A 24,525-nucleotide genomic window follows, 5' to 3' on the forward strand; every position below is an offset into this window, starting at 1 on the left:
TTGAGCAATAAGTGATCTGGAATTGTAATATTTGCTTCACTATCAGTTGAATTACCAACTACTACATCACCTATATTAGCTATTCATTTTGCAAACTCTTTAATCTCTTTAGCCTCAATCTATGATTGTACACTTCTTAGGCGTAGATTCTTAGTTAGCCTAAATACTTTACAGGATCTCCAAAGATATGAGAAATTGATGCTTGCCCCATCACTCATGTAGCATAATCCGACATAAATTCAATTCAAATCTCAATCACTTAATAAATAACTGGATTATTATTGAATTATATTGTATTACCTATATGGACCACATTTAGCAAAATATTACAGCTTGACCGTCCATCATTCCATGCATTAGTTATTTTCTTGCTTTGTTTTCGCGTTGCGAAAAAGTGAGAATTGATCTAACCTTTCAATTTGACAAATTTTTTTATTAAAATTTTTAGTCATTGATAAATCATGATAAATAGACAGATAGTTAAGATTGATATAAAAATCTTTCTCTCTTTCATACACATGTATATATCAGGATCATATGTGAGCTGTCCTTTTTGTGCGAATCTGCGAACTATTGAAGGAATGCACCGCAACCGCCACAGACATGTTTGCGCCTCTTCGTAGATACTTTGCGGTGCATTCCTTAACGAAATTGAAGGGATGCAGTAAATTCGTGTATTAATTGCGATGTATTCTTTCAATTCGTACAGAAAGAATAGTTCTCACCTAAATTGACCCAATATATATAACCCGGCCCCTTCAATAAAGCTAGTCCACAGTTAAATAATATATTAATATATAAAACTAACATCAAATTTAGGCTACCACATGGGCATTGTAAAATGATAGCCTTTTTTTTTTTTTTTTTTTTTTAAGGCATGATAAAGACTCAAATAATTTTCATCACCGACTGTTTGTTTCGGATTTTCGTGAAACGATAAAATTTCTAGTATACCATGCTATATTCAGATGATCGATAACCAATTATATTACACAGTAACACAAATACAGTCCAATAGAATTCAAAATCAATCAATTCACTGTTCCCAACAACTCAATCAATCAATTTTTCGTACTAATTAAATATTTAGACACTAGATGTGACAATCAATTTTTCCTAATCTTGCCCAAATTATAATCTTTCTATATTGAGAAATCAAATACTATAATTTTACTACAGACTATTATTAAACTTTCAAGTTTACAATAATTATAAAATGAATCACACTCTTAAAATGTTAAAGTTCAAGTGAGACTACCCATTTTCATGAATTCGTATAGACAAGTCATGTTTATTGATATTTGAATAATGGATGGTTCTGGTTTATGTGTTTTTTAATCATTTTTTTTTTGTTATTAATCAGGATTGTTTGGTAATTTGGATGTGCATTTAAATTTTATTTAATATTATTTTGAGATAGTATGCATAATTTTAGGGATATATTTTAAGGGCAATGTAGGGTTTATCCATCGATCTTTGATTTATGGATGACTAGAATTTTATGTGTGTTTTTTTAATTGTTAGGATTTTTTTTTTTGTTTTTGTTTTTGGCGTAGTTCAATAAGCACGTGTTTCTTTCATGTGCAATAGTGTGCACTTCTGTGTGCAATTACGTACACTACTGTGTGCAACAGTGTATACCTAGGCGTGCAACGGTATGCAGTGTTGTGTGTAATATTGTACAATTTCTATGTGCAATTGTTAACGTTGTTGTGTGCAACAACTCACAATTCTGTGTGCAACAATGTACAATTATGTGAACGAGTTTATTTATGACGGCAACGGGTCCATAAACAGACGCACCCACAAGGCTACAAGTTTGGATCCATCATAAACACATTAAAAAAAAAAAAAAACCTTATTTTAGCAACGAAGTATAAGAAAATGGACAAGCAAATTAATTAAAATCCCACAAACCTTTGGATTAGTTAGCAATTAACAACCCTAATTTACCCCTAATCTTGATTAATCACCCAAAAACTTGCAAGGGAATAATTTTTTAAAAAAAACTTTTAAAATTTAAGCCATTAATCTTCATATTTTAATAGACTAGATTTGTTCACAGAGCTCATGAGAAGGAGTGAACTCATATGATCATTAGTCTATATATACCTGCATGAGCAGTTCAATTGGTCATTGAAGTGAAAGTTGAAAAGATTGATCGCGGCAGTGTGGGAACAACCTCTCAAAGTGAGAGAGGTTCCTTGTGCGCAGTAAGCAAAGGTCTAGCATCTGTGCTTCATGTTCAGTTGAATTACCTTGATTTACATTCTCCTAGATACTATGTCAGACCGGGGTGTGGGGGGCCCTTAGAGTTGGAATTCAACCTTTTGAAAAGATGAGTCTATATATATATATATATATATATATATATATATATATATATATATATATATATATATATATATATATGTTATTATTTTTTTGAGTACACACATATATTATTCGTAATTTTTTAAAAAATATAAATTCAAATAACGAAAGCGAATACTCATAAATGTTGTCCATTTTAGAGCACGAGATGGTTGGAAAGCCAGTTATTTCGATTAATTATTTCTTCCACACATTCCTCGTTGTACATTTATTCACGAAAGTGATGCAATTGTGACATCTTGAGCTATGATGTTGATTGCAGTCCTATGTCTGGGTTCTTAATAATACAATTCGCACAGGAAAGCCTGCATTTGAACATATATATATATATATATATATATATATATATAATTAAAAAAAAAGAAAAAGAAAGAAGTTTAATGGTTTCAGTGACACCAGCCACATGGCTCTCATCTACGTTGCTACGTGCTGTCTCAATTAGTTCCAAGGAATTTGTCTCGTCATTCATCAACGTGCATAAAGTTGATAGAAGAAAATAAAACTAATATTTCCTCTTCCCACTTCACCACTCAATTGATTTTTTTTTTTTTTAATACTATTACATGGCGTTTGGTTAAAGAGAATTTAAATTCTCTTTTCACTTAACTCTCACCTAATTCCAAAAGTCATAAAATTCTTTTTTTTTTAGTTGAAAGAAATTGTAATTCTCCCATTTTCATGAAATTAAAATCTCATGCCCCCTGAGATTTTAATTACTGGGATATTATGAAGAAAAAAAGATAGTGATAAGTCAAAATTACTCATTCCCCTTTTAACCTAAAATTAATGCCTGACAATAACAATGGACATTTCAGACTTTATATTATTTATTCTCTTTCAATTCCCATGTATACCAAACATTGTAATTGATATTATCAGTAATTCTATTTCTGTAAACCAAACACTGAAATTTAAATTCACACTTTATTCCCAGTAATTCATCTCCCATGGAATTGCGATTCATTTCTCACGTAATTCTCCATCTCCAACCAAACGCCCTGTTAACATTTATACATACTTTCTTAACCTATTCAAATACAAATAGTCAATACTCCACTGAAATTTAAACTATGACCTCCCATTTGAGAGAGTCACAATTGACCTCCTTCAATTACTCATTACTTATTTTACCTATAAAAAAACACAAATAATATTTTCTCTTCGAACAACTTCACCACTCAATTACTCATTACTTATTTTACATATCAATAAATCCAAGAAAGAAAATAATGTAGCGTTTGGTATGAGACTTTTATACTCTATTATCATATACTCTATTTAAATTTAATATTTATTATTATAATTGTTTGTCTATTTTCATTATATGTTGTCTTATTAAATTCAAGTTTACGCTTCTCATTTCTTATATTTGAACAATGAAATAAGAATGAAGAATAAAAATGTCATTTTCCAGTTTTTTTTTTTTTTTTTTTTTGGAAATAATAATGGTGTATTATTAAACGAGCATAGAAATAGAATCAGGAGGGACAGAGTCCAGTACAAAGCTTGGTCCTGATCAAAAGCTAACGAAGCTAAAGTATGAGCAGCTAAATTTAAAGTTCTAGTGATGTAATTTAAAGAACAATAATCAAAAGACGATATAAGTGTCCTGCACTGGTCAGCAATAATTCCAATGTAGGATAAAGTAGTCATTGAGCTTGAATGTATGATGTTCCGTAGCTCCATGCAATCAGTAAGTAGATCCACTTCAAGTGTATTGTGGTCCTTAATCCATGAGAGAGCTTCCTTACAAGCTAATGCTTCTGCCATGAAAGGCGAAAAAGCACCAAGCAACTTGCCACATTTTGCCGCCACAAAAGCACCATCGTGGCCTAGTAAAACCATCACATATGTCGCATCTCCCGTGGTTTGCCTGTAGCCAGCATCTACCCAACATTTCCTCCTGGCGTGCGTGGAGGACGCCGACACTGCCGAGGGAGCCGAGGCCGGCGTAGGCTGCTGCCGCTTGTGAACTTGGCGGAAGGCAACGGCGGCCAACCGTGCGCATCTCCAAGTATTTCCAGGTTGCGGCAGTGCTTTGTCCCAAACAGCGGAATTGTGGGCTCGCCATATATGGTAGAGCACACCCGCCACTATTCCTACCTGCTCCTCTGTCAAGGCGTTGAAATACTCATAAGCCATAAGGGAAAAGAATGCACCGCAATATTTATAACAGGTAATTGTGTAACATTCCAAACCCTCCTAGAATAATCACAAGATATTAGAGCATGCATAATATTTTCATGTGCTAGATCACACATTGGGCATGCAGGGCTCACTTCTACCATCTTTATAATCAAATTTTCCATAGTGGGTAGAATATCACATATAGCTCTCCATAGGAATGTCTTCCATTTAGATGGAATCTTTAATTTCCACATTGTAACCCATTTATCAAAATCACCCAGGTTATCAGCATAATCTCCCACTATTCGCCTATAGGCAGTCTTAACAGTGTACTCCCTCTTGAGTTCCTCATCCAATACCATGAGTCCTCATAATCTGGACTAATAGGGATCCTAGCAATTCTGTTCGCATCATCAGGAATAAAAAGATCAGACAGTATATGTGGATCCCAGGTCTTAATTTGTGGGTCAATTAGACCAGCTACTCTTGCTTCCCTTAATTCTTCAGGCATAATCGTTTGAACTAAAGGGCTGGGGTTATCTGGTAGCCAGGGATGTCCCCAAATCAGAGTTGTATGTCCATTGCCAATCCTTCTTCGTATTCCTGCACACACCAAACCATGTGATGCCATAATACCCCCTCTAACAGAAGCTCGGGCAATTTCCTATGGTAGCGTCCACAAAACTAGTTGTAGGGAAATATCTAGCTTTATAAATCCTTGTGGCAGAGTAGTTGGGTTAGTTAAGAAACGGCACACCTGTTTCCCTAACATAGCCAAATTAAATGCACGCAGCTCCTTAAAGCCCAATCCACCATCTTCTTTGGGACACATAACTTATCCCAAGCCTTCCAATGTATTCCTGAGCCTGTACCATTTCTCCACCAAAATTTATTCATTATCCGCTCAATAAATAAACAAAGTGTCTCAGGCAACAAAAAGACACTCATTGAAAACGTAGGCATAGATTGAGCCACACTTTTCAACAAAATCTCCTTACCAGCCTTTGACAACAACTTCTTACTCCATGAGCCAATCCTCTGTCTAATCTTGTCTTCCACATATGCAAAGACAGTTGTTTTCCTTCTACCCACAAAGGATGGTAGACCCAAATATTTTCCAAAATTGGTTGCCTGTACAACCTGTAAACAGTTCGCCACATATTCCCTGTCATCTCCTCGGGTATTCCGGCTAAAACAAATACTTGATTTATCATAATTCACCACCTGGCCAGATAACTTCTCGTACCTTATGAGACACTGCTTAACAACACTGGCCTCCTGTACATTCGCCTTAAAAAATAATAGACTGTCATCTGCAAAAAACAAATGTGACACATGAGGTGCTCCTCTAGCCACTCTACAGCCATGTATTGAACTCTCTATCTATGTTTTCTGGAACAACATTGAAAGACCCTCTGCACAAATAATAAACAGATAGGGAGACAGGGGATCCCCTTGCCTGAGTCCACGGGTAGGCATCACACGTCCCCCTACTTCCCCATTGACCAATATAATATAACTAACAGTAGTCACACACAGCATAATTAGTCGAATCCACCTGTCATTAAAACCCATGACTGACAACATTTTCTCAAGAAAAGACCACTCCATCCTATCATAGGCTTTTGACATATCTAGCTTTAACGCACTCCACCCGACTAAACCACATTGTTTCCTGTTCAGATAGTGCCCCACTTCTGCTGCAACAAGAATTTTATCCGTGATTAGTCTACCTGGATAAACGCACTCTGGGATTCTGATATAAGGTCCCCCATTAGTGGTTTCATCCTATTAGCTACCATCTTGGCCATTATTCTATAGATAACATTACTGAAAGCAATCGATCGCATATCCGCAACCGTTTCCGGTGTGTCTTTCTTTGGAATCAACACAATATTAGTGTCATTCAAACCATCTGGGAAAGCACATGTGTTTAAACATCTTACTATAAACTCCGACACATCCTCCCCCACTATACTCCAGAAATGCTGGTAAAATCCTGAATTCATTCCATCCGGGTCCGGAGCCTTATCAGAAAACATAGAGAAAATGGCTTCTTTAACCTCATCAACAACAAAATCACGCTCTAACATAACATTTTGATCGTGGGAGACCCGAGGTTGAAAATTATCCAGTTATTAATATAAAACTTTAATATATATATACAAATGTATGAATCTCTCTCTCTCTCTCTCTCTCTCTCTCTCTCTCTCTATATATATATATATATATATATATATATATATATTAATTATATATTTTTATTTTATTTTATTTATTTTAATTTTAATTCTTATTTACTATCAAGTAAAGATATTTTTTCTTACTTTAATTTATTATTATTACTAGATATTTGATTTTCATTACCATTTTAATTCTAATGTGTGAACCAAATGTGGCAAATTATGCTATGCATCCGTATGAACTATAATTCCAGAATCGATAAACTATAATTCCATAATCGATGAACTATAATTCCAGAATCTATGAACTAAAATTTCAGAATCTATGAACTAAAATTTCAGAATCTAATCTATGAACTAAAAATTCCAGAATGAATGAACAAAAATTCCAGAATCTATGAACTAAAATTTCAGAATCGATGAACTATAATTCCAGAATCAATGAACTAAAATTTCATAATCTATGAACTAAAATTTCAGAATGAATGAACAACATAATGCTGTTGCTGGGAGAATCAAACTTGAATTTTTATTATTTTTTTTTTTTAAGGAGAGACGCGCGTTTTTAATAAAACGACGTCTCCCCTAATTTGGGTCTTCACCTTTTTCCATTATCTTTAAGGATTTACATATTCTTAGAAGGGTTTAGATACTCTAATTGGAGAAATTAAAACTTTATTTTTAGTTCTATGACTATTTGAGTCTTGTTAATTGCATTTTACGTGTTTCAAAAGTATTAATTTAGTATTTTAACTATTTAATTTTTCTCAATTTCAATCACTCCAGCCAACTTGCTGATTAAAACTTATCAAATAATTTTAATGGTTAAAATAATGAGAGCATTTGAGTCTTTTACTTCTTCTCTTTTCTTAAATTTACTTTTTCTTTTTTTAACATTTTGTGATTGTTGAAAAATTATATTTGAACAGATACTACAGGTAACAGAGTCAATAATATTTTAAAAAATAATAATAATAACTTTTTTTTGTCAGAAACAATCCGCGCAGTTAGGGGTGTAAACGAGCTCGAGCCTAGGTAGACTTGAGCTCGAGCTCGTTAGTGAAGGCTCGGCTCGAGTTCGAGCTCGAGAACTGAAGGCTCGGCTTGAGTTCGAGCTCGAGAACTGATGCTCGAACTCGAGCTCGGTAATTTTCGGACTGCTCGAGCTCGGCTCAAGCAGCTCGCTTGTTCGAGTTCGAACTCGAGCTCGATCTTAAGCTCGAGTTCGAGCTCGATTTTGACATTGAATTTGACCTGTTTAATATTTTTGATTTAAAATTCAAACTACTTTGAATTATCCCTACAAAAATAATAGAAACCTTTTAGGGATTTTGAATTTAAAATTTTAATTTCTAATTGTTATTTTTATATATTATATTATATTATATTATATTATATTATGTATTATATATATTATATATTATATGGCTCGCGAGCGACGAACCACGAGTTCAGAATATCTAGACTCGGCTCAAGCTCGATTACTAAATTAACTGCTCGAGCTGGATTTTGACCGAGATCGAATCGAGTTTTGACCGAGCCGCTTGCGAGCTGCTCGGGTCATTTACACCCCTATTAGTCATTATTCTGCAAGAAATTATGCGTCAACCCTTTCGGGTCTCTATTATTTCAACTACCCAAATCTAAAAAAGCTAGCTACTCAGATATGATTTGGATCCGAGTGGTGGAGAAGGAGGTACTACGTAGTACCAGTACGGTGAGGGACCAGTGTTCCCACTTGCCGTGGTGTTGCATATTTAGGAATGGGTTTGGTGGGGATAACTTAAGAGTAGAGGGCGGGGCCGGGGAGGGGGGGGGGGGGGTTGATGATGATCGCAACTGCATCATCAATGGCGTGGAGTGATTTGTTATTGTGCATAAACTAACATATACGTTAGTGAATAAGTGGAGGAGGAGGAAGATCTAAACAAAAATTTCACATTTTCTCATGTGCGTTTGTGAATCTATGGTGGGAAATGTCACGTCAAGTGGGACAAATTTGAGCATTGTTGGTTTATGAATTTAGAAATACGTCGTTTGTCCTGGGCCAAATCCGGGGCGGGCTTCTTCAATTTATGAATCTTCATATCTTTTGTGGCGGATTTGAGTGGTATATAATGCATTTGCTGAGAGCTTTTTTTGTATTATACTATTCACCCATGATTAATCCTTTCTGCATCTATATTTGCCCTTTACTGCTGCTTCTATAGCATGGTGAGGACTGAGTTCCTAGCTAACACCTTATTCATCCTCTCATCTATTTAATTACTGCTGCAATTTATTTATGAAAAGTTTAATTTCTTATTCTGTTTGCATTTCAACTTGATGAGTTCCTTTTACCTTTTCTAGGAGGTTTTTGTTTTTTTGTTCATTCTTGGCTTGATATCATCATCAAGAGTTTCTTGCAAAAGCTTTAATGTGATAGACTATGGAGCCAAAGGGGATGGAATGACAGATGATTCCCAAGTACTTAACTAATCCTATTCTTTATTATGTTCATTTTCCCTGCAATCTCTTTGAATTTCTTTTTGATGTTTAATTTGCAGGCTTTTCTGAATGCATGGAAGGATGCATGTTCTTCGACTCCTGTGCATAAGTCTCCTCAAGTGATCATTCCTGCAGGCTCGACGTTTCTGGTTAAACCAGTTCAATTTAATGGCCCCTGCAAGTCTCAACATATCCATTTCATAGTATGCAAGGCTAAGATTAATAACATTTCTGGTTAAACCAGTTCAATTTGGTGGTGTTTTCTTAAATGTTATTGTTGTTTCAATACTTAGGTGTCGGGTACGGTTGTTGCACCGGGCTCACCACCGGGTTGGAATGGGCTCGACACAAGTCAGTGGCTAAGTTTCAATGGTGTATATGGGCTGATTGTTAATGGTGGAGGGGTAATTGATGGACAAGGGAAGAAATGGTGGGATCAATCATGTAGAGATCATCCCAATATGGTAAAAATTTGTATATCTATCTATCCTGTATTTGACAATAGGAATATCACTTAATTAACTTTTATTGTTCATTTGGACTGGTTCCCAGGAAGGATGCACAGACTTGGCTCCAACTGTAAGTCCATCTCGCTGGCTGCATAAAGATTAAGCTCATCAACAAGACGAAAAGCTTTTGAATTCTCTCTTTTTTTTTTTTTTCTAATTTTTTATATACAGGCAATGAAGTTCATGTTCTGCATTAACACGACTCTCAGCAACATCCATTTTGTCAGTAGCCCTCAAGCGCATGTGCAACTTTTTGTATGCAATGGCTTCAACATTAACAATTTAACTGTTCAATCTCCTGGAGATAGTCCAAATACTGATGGGGTTCACATCCACGCTTCTAAGCATGTGGTCATCACCCATTCTAAAATAAGCTGTGGTATATAATAACATTCGTCCTATATATATATATACCAGTTTACCATTATAGTTTGAGTTCTGCTTTTCATCGTCATATCCTTGTGATCAACAGGAGATGATTGCATTTCCATTGGAGACTTCACTAATGATGTTGAAATAAATAATGTCCAATGTGGTCCAGGCCATGGTATAAGGTAAATTACAATACAGCTACGCTAGTCTTATTTCAATCATTTCCTTTGAGTTCTCTTACATGTATTCCAGTTGTTTTTGATACGATCACGAGATATACTTCGCGTTACGGGCCTATGGAATACTGAAGAGGAGGAATAGGAAGACTTAGCTCTACCTATGGTGGCAGTAGAGAAGTCTGAGATTAAGGACAGAGAGTTGGGAGAAGAGAAACCTTCTTGAGAGATCTTTATTCAAATTCCAACTTGTCCATCAATTACATACTCTTGTCATATTTAAGGACTACCAACATACTTAACTAAGGAAGGAAAGATAATTACCAACTATAAAGAGATTCTGAATAATATTGAAAAAGGAAAGAGAATAAATAAGATTGCTTAAATCAAGGGCATGGCTGATCTGTGAGATTTGAGCCTTTTGCGGTAGTACTATTGTCCCACGAATGCATCAGTTTTCGCTTCAGAGTTTTTCTCGTGTGATCAACAACTGTGATTTCTAAGTTACTGTTTATCGTGTTGATCAGTAATTGTGCATACTTTACTGTTTTTTATGTACTAGTGTTGGAAGCTTAGGAAAGAGTGGCAATTTTGTTCAAGTGGAAAACATTCATATCAGCAACTCTACCTTTTATGGGACAACAAATGGAGCTCGGATCAAGACATGGCAGGTATGTTTGTGTATTTACCAAAATCTTGAGTAACAGATTAGCCTGTCAATAATATTTCTCTCGTTATCAATAACTTTGGCTAATTTTCATGAACTCTTTTCCGGTGTTAAAAGACTGGCAGAGGATATGCACGGAACATAACGTTTGAAAATCTACAAGTCTTTTCGGTAGATAACCCCATCATCATAGACCAAAACTATTGCTCCTATCCAGGGACATGCAAGGAACAGGTAACCCTACTATAGTACTATCCCCTTTTTTATTAGTGGAAATGAAAGAATAGCAAACCTCAGGTTTAGGATAGCTCTTAATCCAAAGATAGTTAGCTCAAAAAAAAGTTGATTAGTTAGTTGTTGGTCTGTGATAACAGGGAACTGGGGTTCAAATCAGTGATGTCGTTTTTCAAAGAATAAATGGGACAGCAACTACAGAGGCAGCCATAAGCCTTAACTGCAGTAAGGCAGTGCCGTGCTTAGGAATAAAACTGGATTCCATAGACATAACGCCACAGATACCCTCGGTGCCAGTTGCAGCTTGTTGTAGCAATGCACATGGCGAGGAAACTAGCGTGGAGCCCGGGCCTTGTCTAAAACAAGACTGATTCAATTTGTTCCTGTTCCTTATAATGCCAATATTACCGTATGCCATGGAGGTACACTGAAATTTCCTATTGCTGAAGTGAGATTTTGGGCCATGATTACCAGCATCCATCTATCAGTTTCTCTTGGTTTTTAGCTGTCATACTCAAAAAGAATACCTGCTTATTTTTACCCATGTATTTTTAATTTTTTTTTTTTTTTTTTTTCATTTACATTTGGAATTCTCCATTGTTTTAGTATTACAAAGCTTCATTTTTTTGTTGTTGAAGTTTTCAGTTTTCACCATTGTTTTCTCATTTTGGAACTTTTGGTGTGCTGTGTGTGTATTCACTGAAATCATGGCTGAACTGTTATTCTTGTTTTGAGAGATTTGGAGTGTCTGTCTTGGCTAGTTGTTGAGGTTGAACTGGTGTTTCACAGAATGAGTATGATGGTCTTTTTTTTTTTTTTTTTTTTTTGAAAGGATGATGGTCTATTTTTTAATATGATATAATGTAATTTGTATTTATACAAGCAAAAGAATTTGTGGTTATTAATTGTATATATATGGTCATATGGATTGGTTTTTAACATTTATTTATTTTTTACTTTTGAATATTATTACTATGCATTGCGAACCTGGTCATATTGAACTCATAATAAATTAATTTAAATATATCTTACCTTCTTAATATGAAAGTAACCTGCTAAAAATGTTATCTGCACAAATTTATAAAATTAAATAATTTAATTGTACATTTTTCTTTCTTGAATGGTCTATTTGATACTTTTTTTCAAAAAATTACTACGCATAATTTTAATTCTTGACAATTGTTTTAGTACACTCATCAATAATTTTTGCACTTCTTAATCTCAAATTTCAACTAGCTCCATTAACATTGGGAGCATTTTGCTCATAATATAAGATATTAACCAAGGACAAAAAAAGAAATTGCAATCTTAAAATAATATCAATTCATTTAAAAGTGTTACATAATAATTTATTAAATTTTAAATTCCAGAGAAATGAGATAAGATTCATAATGAAAAGTCAAATCCAAAAACGTTATCAAGAAAACAAATTGTTCAAATTATTAGTTCATAACTAAATAAAAAACATGCAATCATAATTAACGATTAATTTAGAATTAACTCACGCAAAAGATATGATTTTTTGTATTATAAAAAAGTAATCTATATCTATATCTATATATATATAAAAGTAAAATCCTCCTAGCCAAGTTTTCCCCCCAAAACTTAGGGACATTTATGTAATCTAATAATAATAATAATAATAATAATAATAATAATAATAATAATAATTATTATTACCTTTTTTTATACCCAGTTTTATTATCAAATATATTAGGAATAATTATATTAGTAATATATTATTAATTAAATAATTAGGGAAAACCGTAAGAACAATGCTGTAATAATATATTAGGAATGTAGTTATACAATATGTAGTAATTAAGGTGATTATTGTTAATTAAGTTAATTAGTGTGTAGTATTTTATTTATATATAAAAGCTATACTCACCCAGAATGTATATGTATATATATGGAATGCCGTGTAGTAGTGGGTAGAAAGTAAATAATTTGAAGCTTTTACCTTTCTTAATATCTCTTACCATATTATAATTTCAATACTAAGCTCTTTTGATCTCATCTATTGTGTATAAATACACCTTATATGATCATAGACAACTCATCAATTTCACAATCCCAACTAAGGTTAATTATTTCATTGACTTTTTGCTAATTATCCTGTGATCTTCCACAGTTGAGGTTGATACGTGATTTGCACGGGTGAAGTTTTCATTATCTTAGTTTCTTTTTTTCTTTCTTTCTTATTGGGTTTTGTTTTGTTTTTTTTTTTTGTTTTCTGTTTTTTGTTTTTTGTTTTTTGTTTTTTGTTTTTTGTATTTTTTGATTTTTAAACAGGAAAAGTGGTTCGTAAGAAAAAATGTTGATATATTCTCTTTTTTTTTTTTTTTTCGTTTAATTTTGTAGAGAAGATACAGATCTATAAAGATTGATCGAGAAGCAATAGAGTTCCTTGCTCATCAAGTGGATAAAGTGGAGAGGGACGGATTTTGTGTATATGTAAACAGATGCAAAGGGAAGCATGATAAGAATACACTAAAAATGAAAATAATATTCAAAGCATTTTTTTAGTTGTCAATTTGTCAAAGCGTTGGGCTTTCTTTTGATTCAATCTCTTCGTCTTTAAAGTGTGCATTTTCTGTAATAAAAGAGTAATTTGTCTCTCCCTTCAAGATGTTTTGGCATTTTCGGCAGAATCAACACTGCGGAAGTAATCTTGACTTTGTCAGTGCAGAAGTTGTTTTTTTTTTTTTCCTGCAAATTTGAAGTTGGCATTGCTTTGGATTAAATTAGTAGTTATTTTTATGGCGGTGGTGGAAGAAGATTCAGTGATAGATGACTGCAGCAATTCATGTTAGAGGGCGGTGGTTGAAGTTTGTAGGGATGACAACTCAATGAGAGTGTGGATCGTAAATATGTGTATTAGTTTTTTATTAGTAAACTGGAAAAAAAAATTGTTAATTAGAAAAATAATTGATTGAGATTGAAGATAGCACGGAATGTATAAATTGTAGTATAATATTTTTTTTTTTAAAAAAAGATCCTTATATTGACCATGTCAAAAATGAAATGGATTAACTATAGTATATGTAAAATCGAAAAACTATATGTTATTAAAAATTTATTGGAAATATTAAAAAATTATTATTATTAATTAAATAATTAATATGTATTCAAAAAGTTATTAACTGAGAATAAAAAATGACATGCAAATTAGGTCAATTGAAAAAAAATGATAGTTAATACTTGATTAACCTTTTAAAAAATGGCACAAGATCTATAATTTTCAAATATATAATGACAATTATATTAATAGTTATAGTATAAATTAATTGATATGTATTAAAAAAATATTTAATTGAGAATACAAATGGCATGAAAATTAGGCTAATTAGAAAAGGAAATTATTATTAATACTTGATTTAAAATTAAAAATAATTTCAAATTGACTCAAATGAAAAAAAAAAAATTGCAACTCCGCCTAAAGAATAGTATATATAAATTGAAAAAGAAATCTGTTAATTGAATAAATAATTGACTGAGATTAAAAATGACACGAAATATACAAATTATGGTCTAATATTTTTTTTTTTAAAAAATCTCCAAATTAACAATGTCAAAAAGGAAACGAATTAACAATAGTATATCTAAATTGGAAAAGGGTATCTGTTATTAATAATTTACTGAAAATAAAAAAAAATTATATTAATAATTATCTAATTAATATGTATTAAAAAAATTATTGCCTGGTAATAAAAATGACATGAAAATTAAGTCAATTGGAAAATGAAATGCTAATTAATACTTGATTAAAATGGATCAGAATATATTACTGGAAATACAGAAATATGTTATTAATAAATGACTAATTAATATGTCTACATATAATTAAAAGTAAAATCATCCTAGCCAAATTTTCTCGCCCCCCAAAACTTACAGGCATTTCTGTAATATTTGTGTATATATAATTAGTCTATATATAATTCATAAATATTCCGTATGTGACTAAGTAGTTATGGAAAGAATATTATGGTAATTAATTAATTAGTTTATAAAATTTATTCCGTGTGAAGTTTAGTTGACTAAAATTTAATTAATTATAAAAATTATATATTAATATCTGTGTATATATAAGTATAAGTAGTCTATATATATTTCAGAAATATTCCATATGTGACTAATTAGTTATGGAAAGAATATTATGGTAATTAATTAATTAGTTTATAAAATTTATTCCGTGTGAAGTTTAATTGACTAAAATTTAATTAATTATAAAATTTATATATTCATGTAGTCTTTTTTGGTAAGCAAATGTTTAATAGAAATTAATTAAATATATAAATAAATGTAGTTTACGCTCTTATTATCATATACTCAAATATTTTATATTTTTTTGCTCAATTATTTAACATTTTGACTAGGAGTTGACGGAGAATGGAGAATCCCCGTCCCCACCTAATTCTCCGCTAGGACGGGAATGAGGAATATTTTCAATTCCTCGCGGGGGACGGGGACGGGAACGGGGTCGCAGTGACGGGGACGGGGAGTATACTCCCCGCCCGCCTCGCCCCGTTGCCATTCCAGAATATGTACTTAAAAATGAAAAATGGTTACCAAATTCTAAAAATAAGTAACCATTATAATTGTGAGAATAATGGAAACAAATTCTGCGTAATAAATGAGAAAATTCTTTTAAAATTTTGCATAATTTTATAAGAAAATAATAATTTATTAATTATTATTTACAACAATCTATACTATTAATAAAATACAAATTATCCTCTTTAAATTTTCCACCCAAACTAATAAAAAATATTAATTAATTTGTAAAAAAAAATTAATAAAGCTTAATTGGTAACAAAATTTTATATGGAAATTAACTAATATCTAATGAATTATTACCCTAAATTAAAGTCAATATGTACTTAAAAATGAAAAATAGTTAAAAAATTTTGTGAATAATTAAACCATTATAATTGTGAGAATAATTAAAACAAATTATGCGTAATAAATGAAAAAATTCCTTGAAAATATTGTACTACCATCATCATTCAACTCAGGGTGAAAAGAATTATACTACCATCATCATTCACATGCGGAGCTAGGTATATGATTCAAAACCATCAAGATGAAATGGAATATGCAGGCACATCGGTTATCCTCATTTGTTCATAACATTCACATGCAACCCGAAGTGGACTGAGATTGAGTAGTATGTTGCATAACGTGGACTTAAAACAGAGGATAGACTCGATATTGTTTGTCGCGTGTTTAAGATGAAACTTGATGCTATGATTGAAGATATCAAGACATAAAAGTTGTTTGGCTACATATGTGGAGGTATTTGATTATCATACATACTTTAATGTGCCTTAATTAAATTTAAATTTCAAATGTATAAAACTACTTTTTTTATTTTAATTTTCTACACAGTTATCTACACAATTGAATTTAAAAAAAGATGACTCCCTCACGCGCACATATTGCTATTTGCCAAAAGAATGAATCGGACACATTCCACATCGGAAGTTGATGCCTTGATTTCTGCTGAAATTCCAGACCAAGATGTGGACAATAAGTACAATGACGTAGTTAGCGAATTTATGTTGCACGAACCGTGTGGACAACTCCGGAAGAATTCGCCATGCATGGTAAATGGTAAATGTTCAAAGTATTTCCCCAAAAAATATGTTAGTCAGACGATTCTGGATAAAGCTGGTTACCTAATCTACATAAGGCGTGACAATGGACGCACAAAATAATATTGAAGTGTGGACCTGATCCAATTGCAACTATAGTTGAAAGCATCTTCCCAACCGCGAAGTATGGAATGCTAGATGAGTCGCACCTAGAAGGACGAGCGATCCTCTCACCGACTTTAGATGTTGTTTATCAAATTAATCAGTATATGTGTGACATGAACACTGCAGAAGGTCAGACGTATTTAAACTGTGACTCTTTGTGTAAGGTAGAATAAGATAGATGGTGATAATTTCTTACAAGTACACACTCTTGGTGCACCTATTATGTTACTGCGAAACATAGACCAATCTCTTGGTCTTTGCAACGGTACGCGCCTCATCGTTACAAGATTGGCGGGTCATATTGTCGAAGCAATAATAGTTAATGGAACGCAGCAAGGAAACAAAGTTCTTATACCACAAATGTCTCTTACCCCTTCTGATACGAGATTGTCATTCAAGTTCCAGCGTAAACAATTCCCGTTGATGCTAGCATATGCAATGACTATCAACAAAAGTCAGGGTTAAACACTAACTCGCGTTGTCTTATTGTTGAAAAAATCAGTCTTTAATCACGGTCAATTGTATGTGACTTTTTTCCCGAGTCACTCATCCTGATGGCCTTAAGGTTTTAGCTCTAGACGAGGATGGACAAACTTCTGTTAGTACTACTAATGTCGTCTACAAAGAGGTTTCCAACAATGTCTAATTCAAAACAGTTATATTATGTATACTTCTTGCACAAATATAACAAAATTGTTACATATCTACATATTACGTATATATTCCGTTACAAAAATTTCTATAGCTAAGTTACTACACATAAAGATAATGAGACCAATTAATTTAATTCCAAAACATTCATACAAACCTTTCAACGTTAAAATTTGCACTATCGGATATGAAGCAAATTATAATTCATATATTATAACGAATATATTCCGTGCATCGCACGGGTGCAAATACTAGTAATACATAAAAAAAAAAACATTTATGAATAATTAATAATAGGGGCACTTGAAAATAATTAATTTCATTATAAAAGAAATTAGTAGAATTTTATTTGACCAAAAAAAAATCATATTTAGTTATGGAATAAGGGCCAAATTGGCCACTGAACGTAACGCGAAAGTGCAATCAGGCCACCGAACTTAAAAAACGTGCAATTAGGCCATTCAACGCTCCAAATACCTTCAATTTCACCTAGTAGCCGGTTTTCAACTCTTTCTTCCGGTTATCTGATGACTTGGATGATTACATGGCAATATATATTATTTTATTTTAATTTCCTTTGTTTTTTGGCTTCCAGCGTGTAAGAATTAAGAAACAAACCACTCTATTATTGTTCATAAGTTCATCTTCTCAACAATGGCATAAAAGAACAAACAAAATTAGATGGAAAACACAGAAGAGCAGAATGATGCAGAAACCAACATGATTTCAAACAAGAACTCAAAATGTTACTATACACAGATTTGGAAACCAAGATTAAATCAGGTAAATCAATCGGAACTTGACACAGTGTGGGGTTTCCCAATCTTGTTCCCCCAGTACCCTCTCCTCACCGGAATCACAGACGGCGGTCACCCATTCCGCGACCCCCGTGGTCTCCACCACGCCGGCGTCCTCCAAAACCACGGCCAAATCCCCCTCTCTCAGCCATGATTGGTTCTGATAGTTGATGTTAAGATGAAACTAACAAAAGCAGAGTAAAAAAAAAAAAAGGTTTACGGACCCTCAAGATCTCCCAATTCAACCTCACCACCACCGCCGTCAACGACACCACCCACCTCACCACCCAGCTCAACCTAACCCTCTCTGCCAAAAACCCTAACAAGAAATTGATCTACACCTACCACCCCATCTCCCTCACCGCCTTCGGCCCCCAAGTAACCCTAGCCAATGGCTCCTTCCTGGGTTTCCCCATAGACCCGAATAACATCACAATAATCCACTCACCTCCCAAGTTCTCGACGCCGATTTCGTCTCCGAACTCAATTCAAATCTGAAGAGAAGCCGTGGATTGACCATAGGATCGTCATGGACACCATGGTTGTGCTGATGCTTGAGAAATTGCAGAGAAATAAGAGAAATCGAAGAAGAAATTAGAGTGGTTTGTTACAGCTGAAAGTCATAATATGTTGAAGAGGTGAAATTTGTTTCTAACAGTGATTATGTTACAGCTTTGTTTCTAAAAGTGATGATGTTACAGCTTTTCTTTTAATTTCAATAAAAGAGAAATTGAAGAGGGTTACACGTGGAAGCAACAAAACAAAGGAATTAAAAGAAAATAATATATATTGCCATGTAATCATGCAAGTCAGCATTTAACCGGAAGAAAATGTTACAAACCGGCTACGCGGTGAAATTGGAGGTATTTGAAGTGTTGAGTGGGGTAATTGCACATTTTTTAAGTTCGGTGGCCTGATTGCATTTTCGCGTTACGTTCAGTGGCCAATTTGACTCTTATTCCTTTAGTTATTTACCCCATGTGCGGATTCTACTACGTCGTTTCCATCCCTGCCAGACTGCCGGTTCTCTCATTCCCTCTCCCATAGACTCCCCTGAACTGCTCACTGTCCGTCCAGTCATCCTTACGAGTTGCGGCCGATTTCGGCTCTCACTCACCCAGTAACGAGTCACGACTCACGAGTCCTGCCCTCACCGCCTCACCGGAGTCACCGGTTGCTCAATCGCAGAATCGCTCACAATTCACGGCCTCACCCTCGGAACATCGCAGCTTCCAGTTCCAACTCTCAAGTCTCAAGGGTTCAATAATCAAAGCCATTCAAAGGTAATGCAGACTAATTTCCATTTGAGTAATTGTTCACTTTGGATTATATACAAGATTGAAGTGTATGTTGATGAATGAAGACTGAAGTGTCTGCTGATGAATGAAGAGCGAAGTGTCTGCTGAAATTCCATTGTTGATTATCAACTCTCCGGTGTTGATTTTGTTAAAAGTTGATGAAATTTGAATTTTGGAATATGTCATGACTTTGGATTTTTATGCTTACTTTAATTTTATTTACTGTGAAGTGGAATATGTCATGACTTTAATTTTATTTAGTATGAATTGTGAAGTGTTGTTGAATTCCATTGTTGATTGTCCACTACTCCACTGTCCATTTATTTACTATTTACTGTAGCATTTAAATACAGTATGAATTGTGAAGTGTTGTTGAATTCCATTATTGATGCTTACTATTCCAGTGTAGATGGTAAATAATATCGGTTTTTCGGTTACTGAAATAACCATCCAACGGTTATGTGTATAGTCGGTCGGTTCGGTCAATTACGTGAATTAAAAAAAGGTGTCGGTTATCGGTCGGTATTGACCGTAACTGACTGATGCTCACCCCTACCTGAACACTTGTGCAAGATTAGATTTCTGTGCAAATTTTCATCTGTTGTCTATTGACTATACGACGCTGTTGAGTCTCTCCCCTGCCAGAGGCCCAGAACCCCGTACCTCTGGCCTCTGGGCTTTTCTGTCGCTAAGAAGCTGATATTATTGAAGGCAGAGAATATAATGTATTTCTTCCTATTTGTATGTTTCTTTCCATGGTGCTAATCTTGGGCAATGAGGTAATCCGGATTGTTTCAAAAATTTCGAAGAAAACGTGGGAATCTAGATGCCCAATTGCCCACGTTTAGAATTCCCAATAACCTTACGAGATTACCTCAAACCAAATGCTCTTGAGAAATGAAAACCACTCCTGCTCATGCTAAATGTTGATTGTTTATATCTCTGTAACTTCTCTATTCTTGCACTTTCCCTTCTTTGCATTCCACAATAGGTTGCTGTGCTCACTCGCTCTTTACTGCTCGCCCCCTTTTCTTCTGCCCAAAAAAGTAAAGATTTTTCTGCTAATTTTCATCTTTTGTTGACTTTGGCTTTGATTGGTGAGCATTTTTGTGGCTATCATATGCAAAAAAATTTCCAGTCTTTGCACTTCCATTTTGGCATTTCTGAAAATTCTCATAAATTTGTGAAATTTTCTGATATAATAATAATAATGGGTTTTACAGTTCATATCATTTTTTTTTTGTGTATTTGCAAATTCATGCATTCCTGGTGGCATCCAAGAAAAAATGATAATGTTGAGAAAATCTTTTTTTTTTTTCCTTTGAATTTTTATTCTAGATGGTTCATAGCTGCATAATGTTACTCTGCAAATGTTTAGAAGTACAACTGCTTAGTACTAAAAAAAATTTGGACATTTATTGCTCCCTCTATATTCTCGTAATAACTCAAAATCTTGTAAAACAACAAATGAAGTTTGGAATTGGTTACTTTTATGAATTTTTAGTGCAATCGGTTGATGCATTCCCAAGATCTGTGTAATACCTTCAGCTAACTAGATATTTGAAAAATTTATCATTATAGGAATTCACTGGGGAAATAAAGATGTCTAGGTTTCGTTCACTATTGCAAGCTTCCCTTACTGCAACAAAAAGAGGTAAGCTTATATTCTCACTTGATCTTTTCCAAGTTTTACGTATTTACTTCATGCACCTGCTTAACAACTGGTTCCTATTCTTTTATAGATGCAATTTTCATCTTTTGTTACTCTATATTTCTTTATTAAGCCCCTTCGCATATTTACGCATCTGGTTATGGTTTTTAAACTAAGGCATAGAGAAATAGTCCTAAGCACAGTTTGAAGAAGTGCAGTTCACAAGGAAAATAGTCTTAAGATGGGATTGTATTTAATGGCTTATCTTTGGAATTTCTATTGAGCTTGCGTTTCTTATTATAAATGAGGGTGATTTCTGTATCTTCTAGTGCTTGGGCATATGTTGTGGTATAACCTTAGTGCTCGTGTGGTCTCATGCTCAAGTTGGGGAGAATATACACAAATTTGATTGCGTCTTGAATCAACTATTAGTTGGCACATGCGAACAAATATATTTTTCTAATCATTCTTTATTGGTGGGCCTAATTTTGTTGTTTAATCTTACAACTTGCAGCACTTACATGGAACCTTGAAGACTTAATTCCTCCGAGTGAAAGATATATTTTCAATTTCAATTCGAAGGATGAACTGAAAAAGTGGCATTTGTATTCAGATTCTGAATATGGAGGTGTGTTTACTTGGACGATTTTCTCGTAGGTTCTATATTGCATGAAATACATGTGATGGCCTGGCAGGCAAGAGGAGTATTCTCTCTTGAATATTTTCCTATTGTGTTATTTATTTATTTTGATTCCAATTCATGTTTACTACCAAACAAAGAGACTTCTTCTGAGTATGGTATGAGCCGAAAGGTGCCTCCTATAGTTAGGGCCTATCCAGCCACCCAGGATACCTCGTGGTCTAACAAAAAAAAAAGACTCCCTTCTCTTAAACCCATTAACATTACCAAGTATTTGATTCCTATTACAAATTCCAATTCCAAAGTTTGAACCAAATGCCCCCTTACTTTTTGGATATCTTTACTATTGTACTATATGCCATGTCATTGTTACTCAAGAATTATGTGATCGATACTTCAGTTATTTATGATTTGTCAGGTCTTTCATCTGCATCTCTGGAGATTAAAGATACTACTAATGGATCTAGCACTGTTGGTAAGCACATATGATACATCTCTTTCCCAAAGGCAAAAGTGTTTCAATTTTCAAAATCTTTTTCACAGTGAAATGTGGAATGTATGGTTTTCTGACTTTTCTCCTTTGGACTCAAGAATTATGTGATCGATACTTCAGTTATTTATGACTTGTCAGATCTTTCATCTGCATCTCTGGAGATTAAAGATACTACTAATGGATCTAGCACTGTTGGTAAGCACATATGATACATCTCTTTCCCAAAGACAAAAGTGTTTCAATTTTCAAAATCTTTTTCACAGTGAAATATGGAATGTTTGGTTTTCTCCTTTGGACTCTATTTCATACACTAGATGCTACTTTGTTCTGTCATAATCAGTTAGAACATTTTGCTGATAGCCACATAAAAACTAGTGGCAGAAACAGGATTTTTGAGTTAGGGGAAGGGGGTTGTGGGCAATGATAGGGAAGTTTCTTTACTTTGCTTGTGTGTATCTATCCAACCCAAATTTTGAAATGAAATTTTGCTAAAATCAAATTTCATTATGCAAATTGAAAAATAATAATTAAAAAAATATATCATATTAAACAATTAAAGAATATACTACTCCGTAATTAATAAAAATGCACAGTACTTGTAATGTACACAGAATAATCAATAATGTAAGCCAATAGAATCATAGACATCAATTCTCATAATTCGTTGTGGCTTACACTAAACCTTGTTTGTGAAGTTAAGCACAGCCTGATATATTGACGAAAAAAGTGAAATTCTTGTTTCTTCACAGCTCGTTATTTTGGTGACTGTGATAGGGGTATTTTCTGGGAACCTCTCTTTGGATGTTGCCGAGGGTTCAAAATGGAATATGACTAGAAGTGGCTTTTGCGGAATGCGGTCTAAAAAGGTACATATTATTTCAACCAGCGCTTAAGATTCTAATCTATGCATGCTTATCTCTTTAGTTGTTGGATCAAGTGTGAGCAATAAGTTTTAGTTGTTTAAGAACTAAAACTTATTGCTCACACTTGATCCTCAAGAAACTCTCTGATTTCATCATTGTTTACGAGCAATTCTTACTCTTAGTAGGTCAACTCTAAGCTGTGTTATTATATTAGAAATTTTCGTTGATCAATCATAACGCATAATCTACAAAAGAGTGTAATTTTGCTTTTCTTAGTCTTTGCCGTGCTTAATTTTTGTTTAACAGTTTGATGGCTTCATCGATTTGGACGCATATGACACAATAGCACTCAAACTCAAAGGAGACGGGAGGTGCTACATCTCTACTGTGAGTTCCTGCTAGAATACATCAACAAATAACAATTAAATTATGAAACTTTCATTTCTATAAAGCACCAAATATTAGCGTTGTCTTTTTTTTTTTTTTTTTTTTTTTTGTCAAATGTATAATAAATTGTCACAATAATTTAATAATCTTATATGTAACTGCAGATTTACACACAGAATTGGGTGAATTCTCCTGGGCAAGAGGAAGATAACTCATGGCAAGCATTCGTGTTTGTACCTAAAGACAGCTGGTACATAGCTAAAGTAAGTTCCTTACGATCTGCATTCCTTACTTGTGCTTTCTACCCTGTCGACAATTGAGAAAGGAAGGCTTATTCATGATAAGAAAATAGGATATTTCCAGCCGATTTAAGCTCTTGTATTTGGCTACAGATACCCCTTTCCAGGTATGCGCCAACGTGGAGAGGGAACTTAATCAACGCGGAGATGGAGATGAATCCTTCTCGAGTTCTTGGCATGTCTCTATCTGTCAATGCTGAAGGCGGAGTGCCAGGCGCAAAGTCTGGGGCGGGCGATTTTCATGTGGAAATTGATTGGATCAAAGCCTTGAGAACAGAATGAGCAAGACTGAAGTAACTTTCAGAACTGGGAAACTGGAGTTGCAAGGAAAGGATGAAACTTCAATATTTATGTTTCCTTTCATATGCACTCCATTTTGTGATAGCAATAAAATAGATGGTTGAGGATTTTTTTTTTTTTTTTTTTTTTTTGGACTATTGTGTTTACACATGTAAATCCAAGATTCAATTTTGATTTGCTTTGGGATATAAAAACAGCCCAAAAATAATTTTACAAAGAAAAAAAAAAAACCTTAGTCATTGTTAGTTGTTACTGT

At 33.8% G+C, this 24,525-nt stretch overlaps 2 protein-coding genes across 6 annotated transcripts; both read left to right on the plus strand.

Moving 5' to 3' along the window:
• The first annotated feature begins 8,308 nt into the window (after nucleotides 1-8,308).
• Nucleotides 8,309-11,772, plus strand: LOC109186870 (probable polygalacturonase At1g80170). Of its 3 annotated transcripts, none has more exons than XM_019337046.1 (10): nucleotides 8,309-8,793; nucleotides 9,033-9,149; nucleotides 9,230-9,373; nucleotides 9,464-9,634; nucleotides 9,723-9,749; nucleotides 9,851-10,058; nucleotides 10,152-10,233; nucleotides 10,790-10,898; nucleotides 11,012-11,128; nucleotides 11,269-11,772. In XM_019337046.1, exons 2-10 carry the CDS (start codon nucleotides 9,132-9,134, stop codon nucleotides 11,497-11,499), a joined length of 1,107 nt encoding a protein of 368 aa, XP_019192591.1. In that variant the 5' UTR covers nucleotides 8,309-8,793; nucleotides 9,033-9,131; the 3' UTR covers nucleotides 11,500-11,772. The 3 variants fall into 3 exon arrangements, with proteins under 3 accessions (XP_019192591.1, XP_019192590.1, XP_019192593.1); XM_019337045.1 differs by lacking the exon at nucleotides 8,309-8,793 and adding an exon at nucleotides 8,830-8,897; XM_019337048.1 differs by lacking the exon at nucleotides 8,309-8,793 and adding an exon at nucleotides 8,832-8,897 and having other exon boundaries at nucleotides 9,080-9,149.
• Nucleotides 11,773-19,351: 7,579 nt separating this feature from the next.
• Nucleotides 19,352-24,487, plus strand: LOC109186872 (probable complex I intermediate-associated protein 30). Of its 3 annotated transcripts, none has more exons than XM_019337052.1 (9): nucleotides 19,352-19,621; nucleotides 21,218-21,290; nucleotides 21,802-21,915; nucleotides 22,346-22,402; nucleotides 22,559-22,615; nucleotides 23,195-23,286; nucleotides 23,590-23,670; nucleotides 23,835-23,933; nucleotides 24,063-24,251. In XM_019337052.1, exons 2-9 carry the CDS (start codon nucleotides 21,239-21,241, stop codon nucleotides 24,249-24,251), a joined length of 741 nt encoding a protein of 246 aa, XP_019192597.1. In that variant the 5' UTR covers nucleotides 19,352-19,621; nucleotides 21,218-21,238. The 3 variants fall into 3 exon arrangements, with proteins under 3 accessions (XP_019192597.1, XP_019192595.1, XP_019192596.1); XM_019337050.1 differs by lacking the exon at nucleotides 19,352-19,621 and adding an exon at nucleotides 20,406-20,682 and having other exon boundaries at nucleotides 24,063-24,487; XM_019337051.1 differs by lacking the exons at nucleotides 19,352-19,621; nucleotides 22,559-22,615 and adding an exon at nucleotides 20,406-20,682.
• The last annotated feature ends 38 nt before the right edge of the window (nucleotides 24,488-24,525 follow it).

Source organism: Ipomoea nil, unplaced genomic scaffold (assembly GCF_001879475.1).
Source record: "Ipomoea nil cultivar Tokyo-kokei standard unplaced genomic scaffold, Asagao_1.1 scaffold1407, whole genome shotgun sequence".
Lineage (NCBI taxonomy): Eukaryota > Viridiplantae > Streptophyta > Magnoliopsida > Solanales > Convolvulaceae > Ipomoea > Ipomoea nil.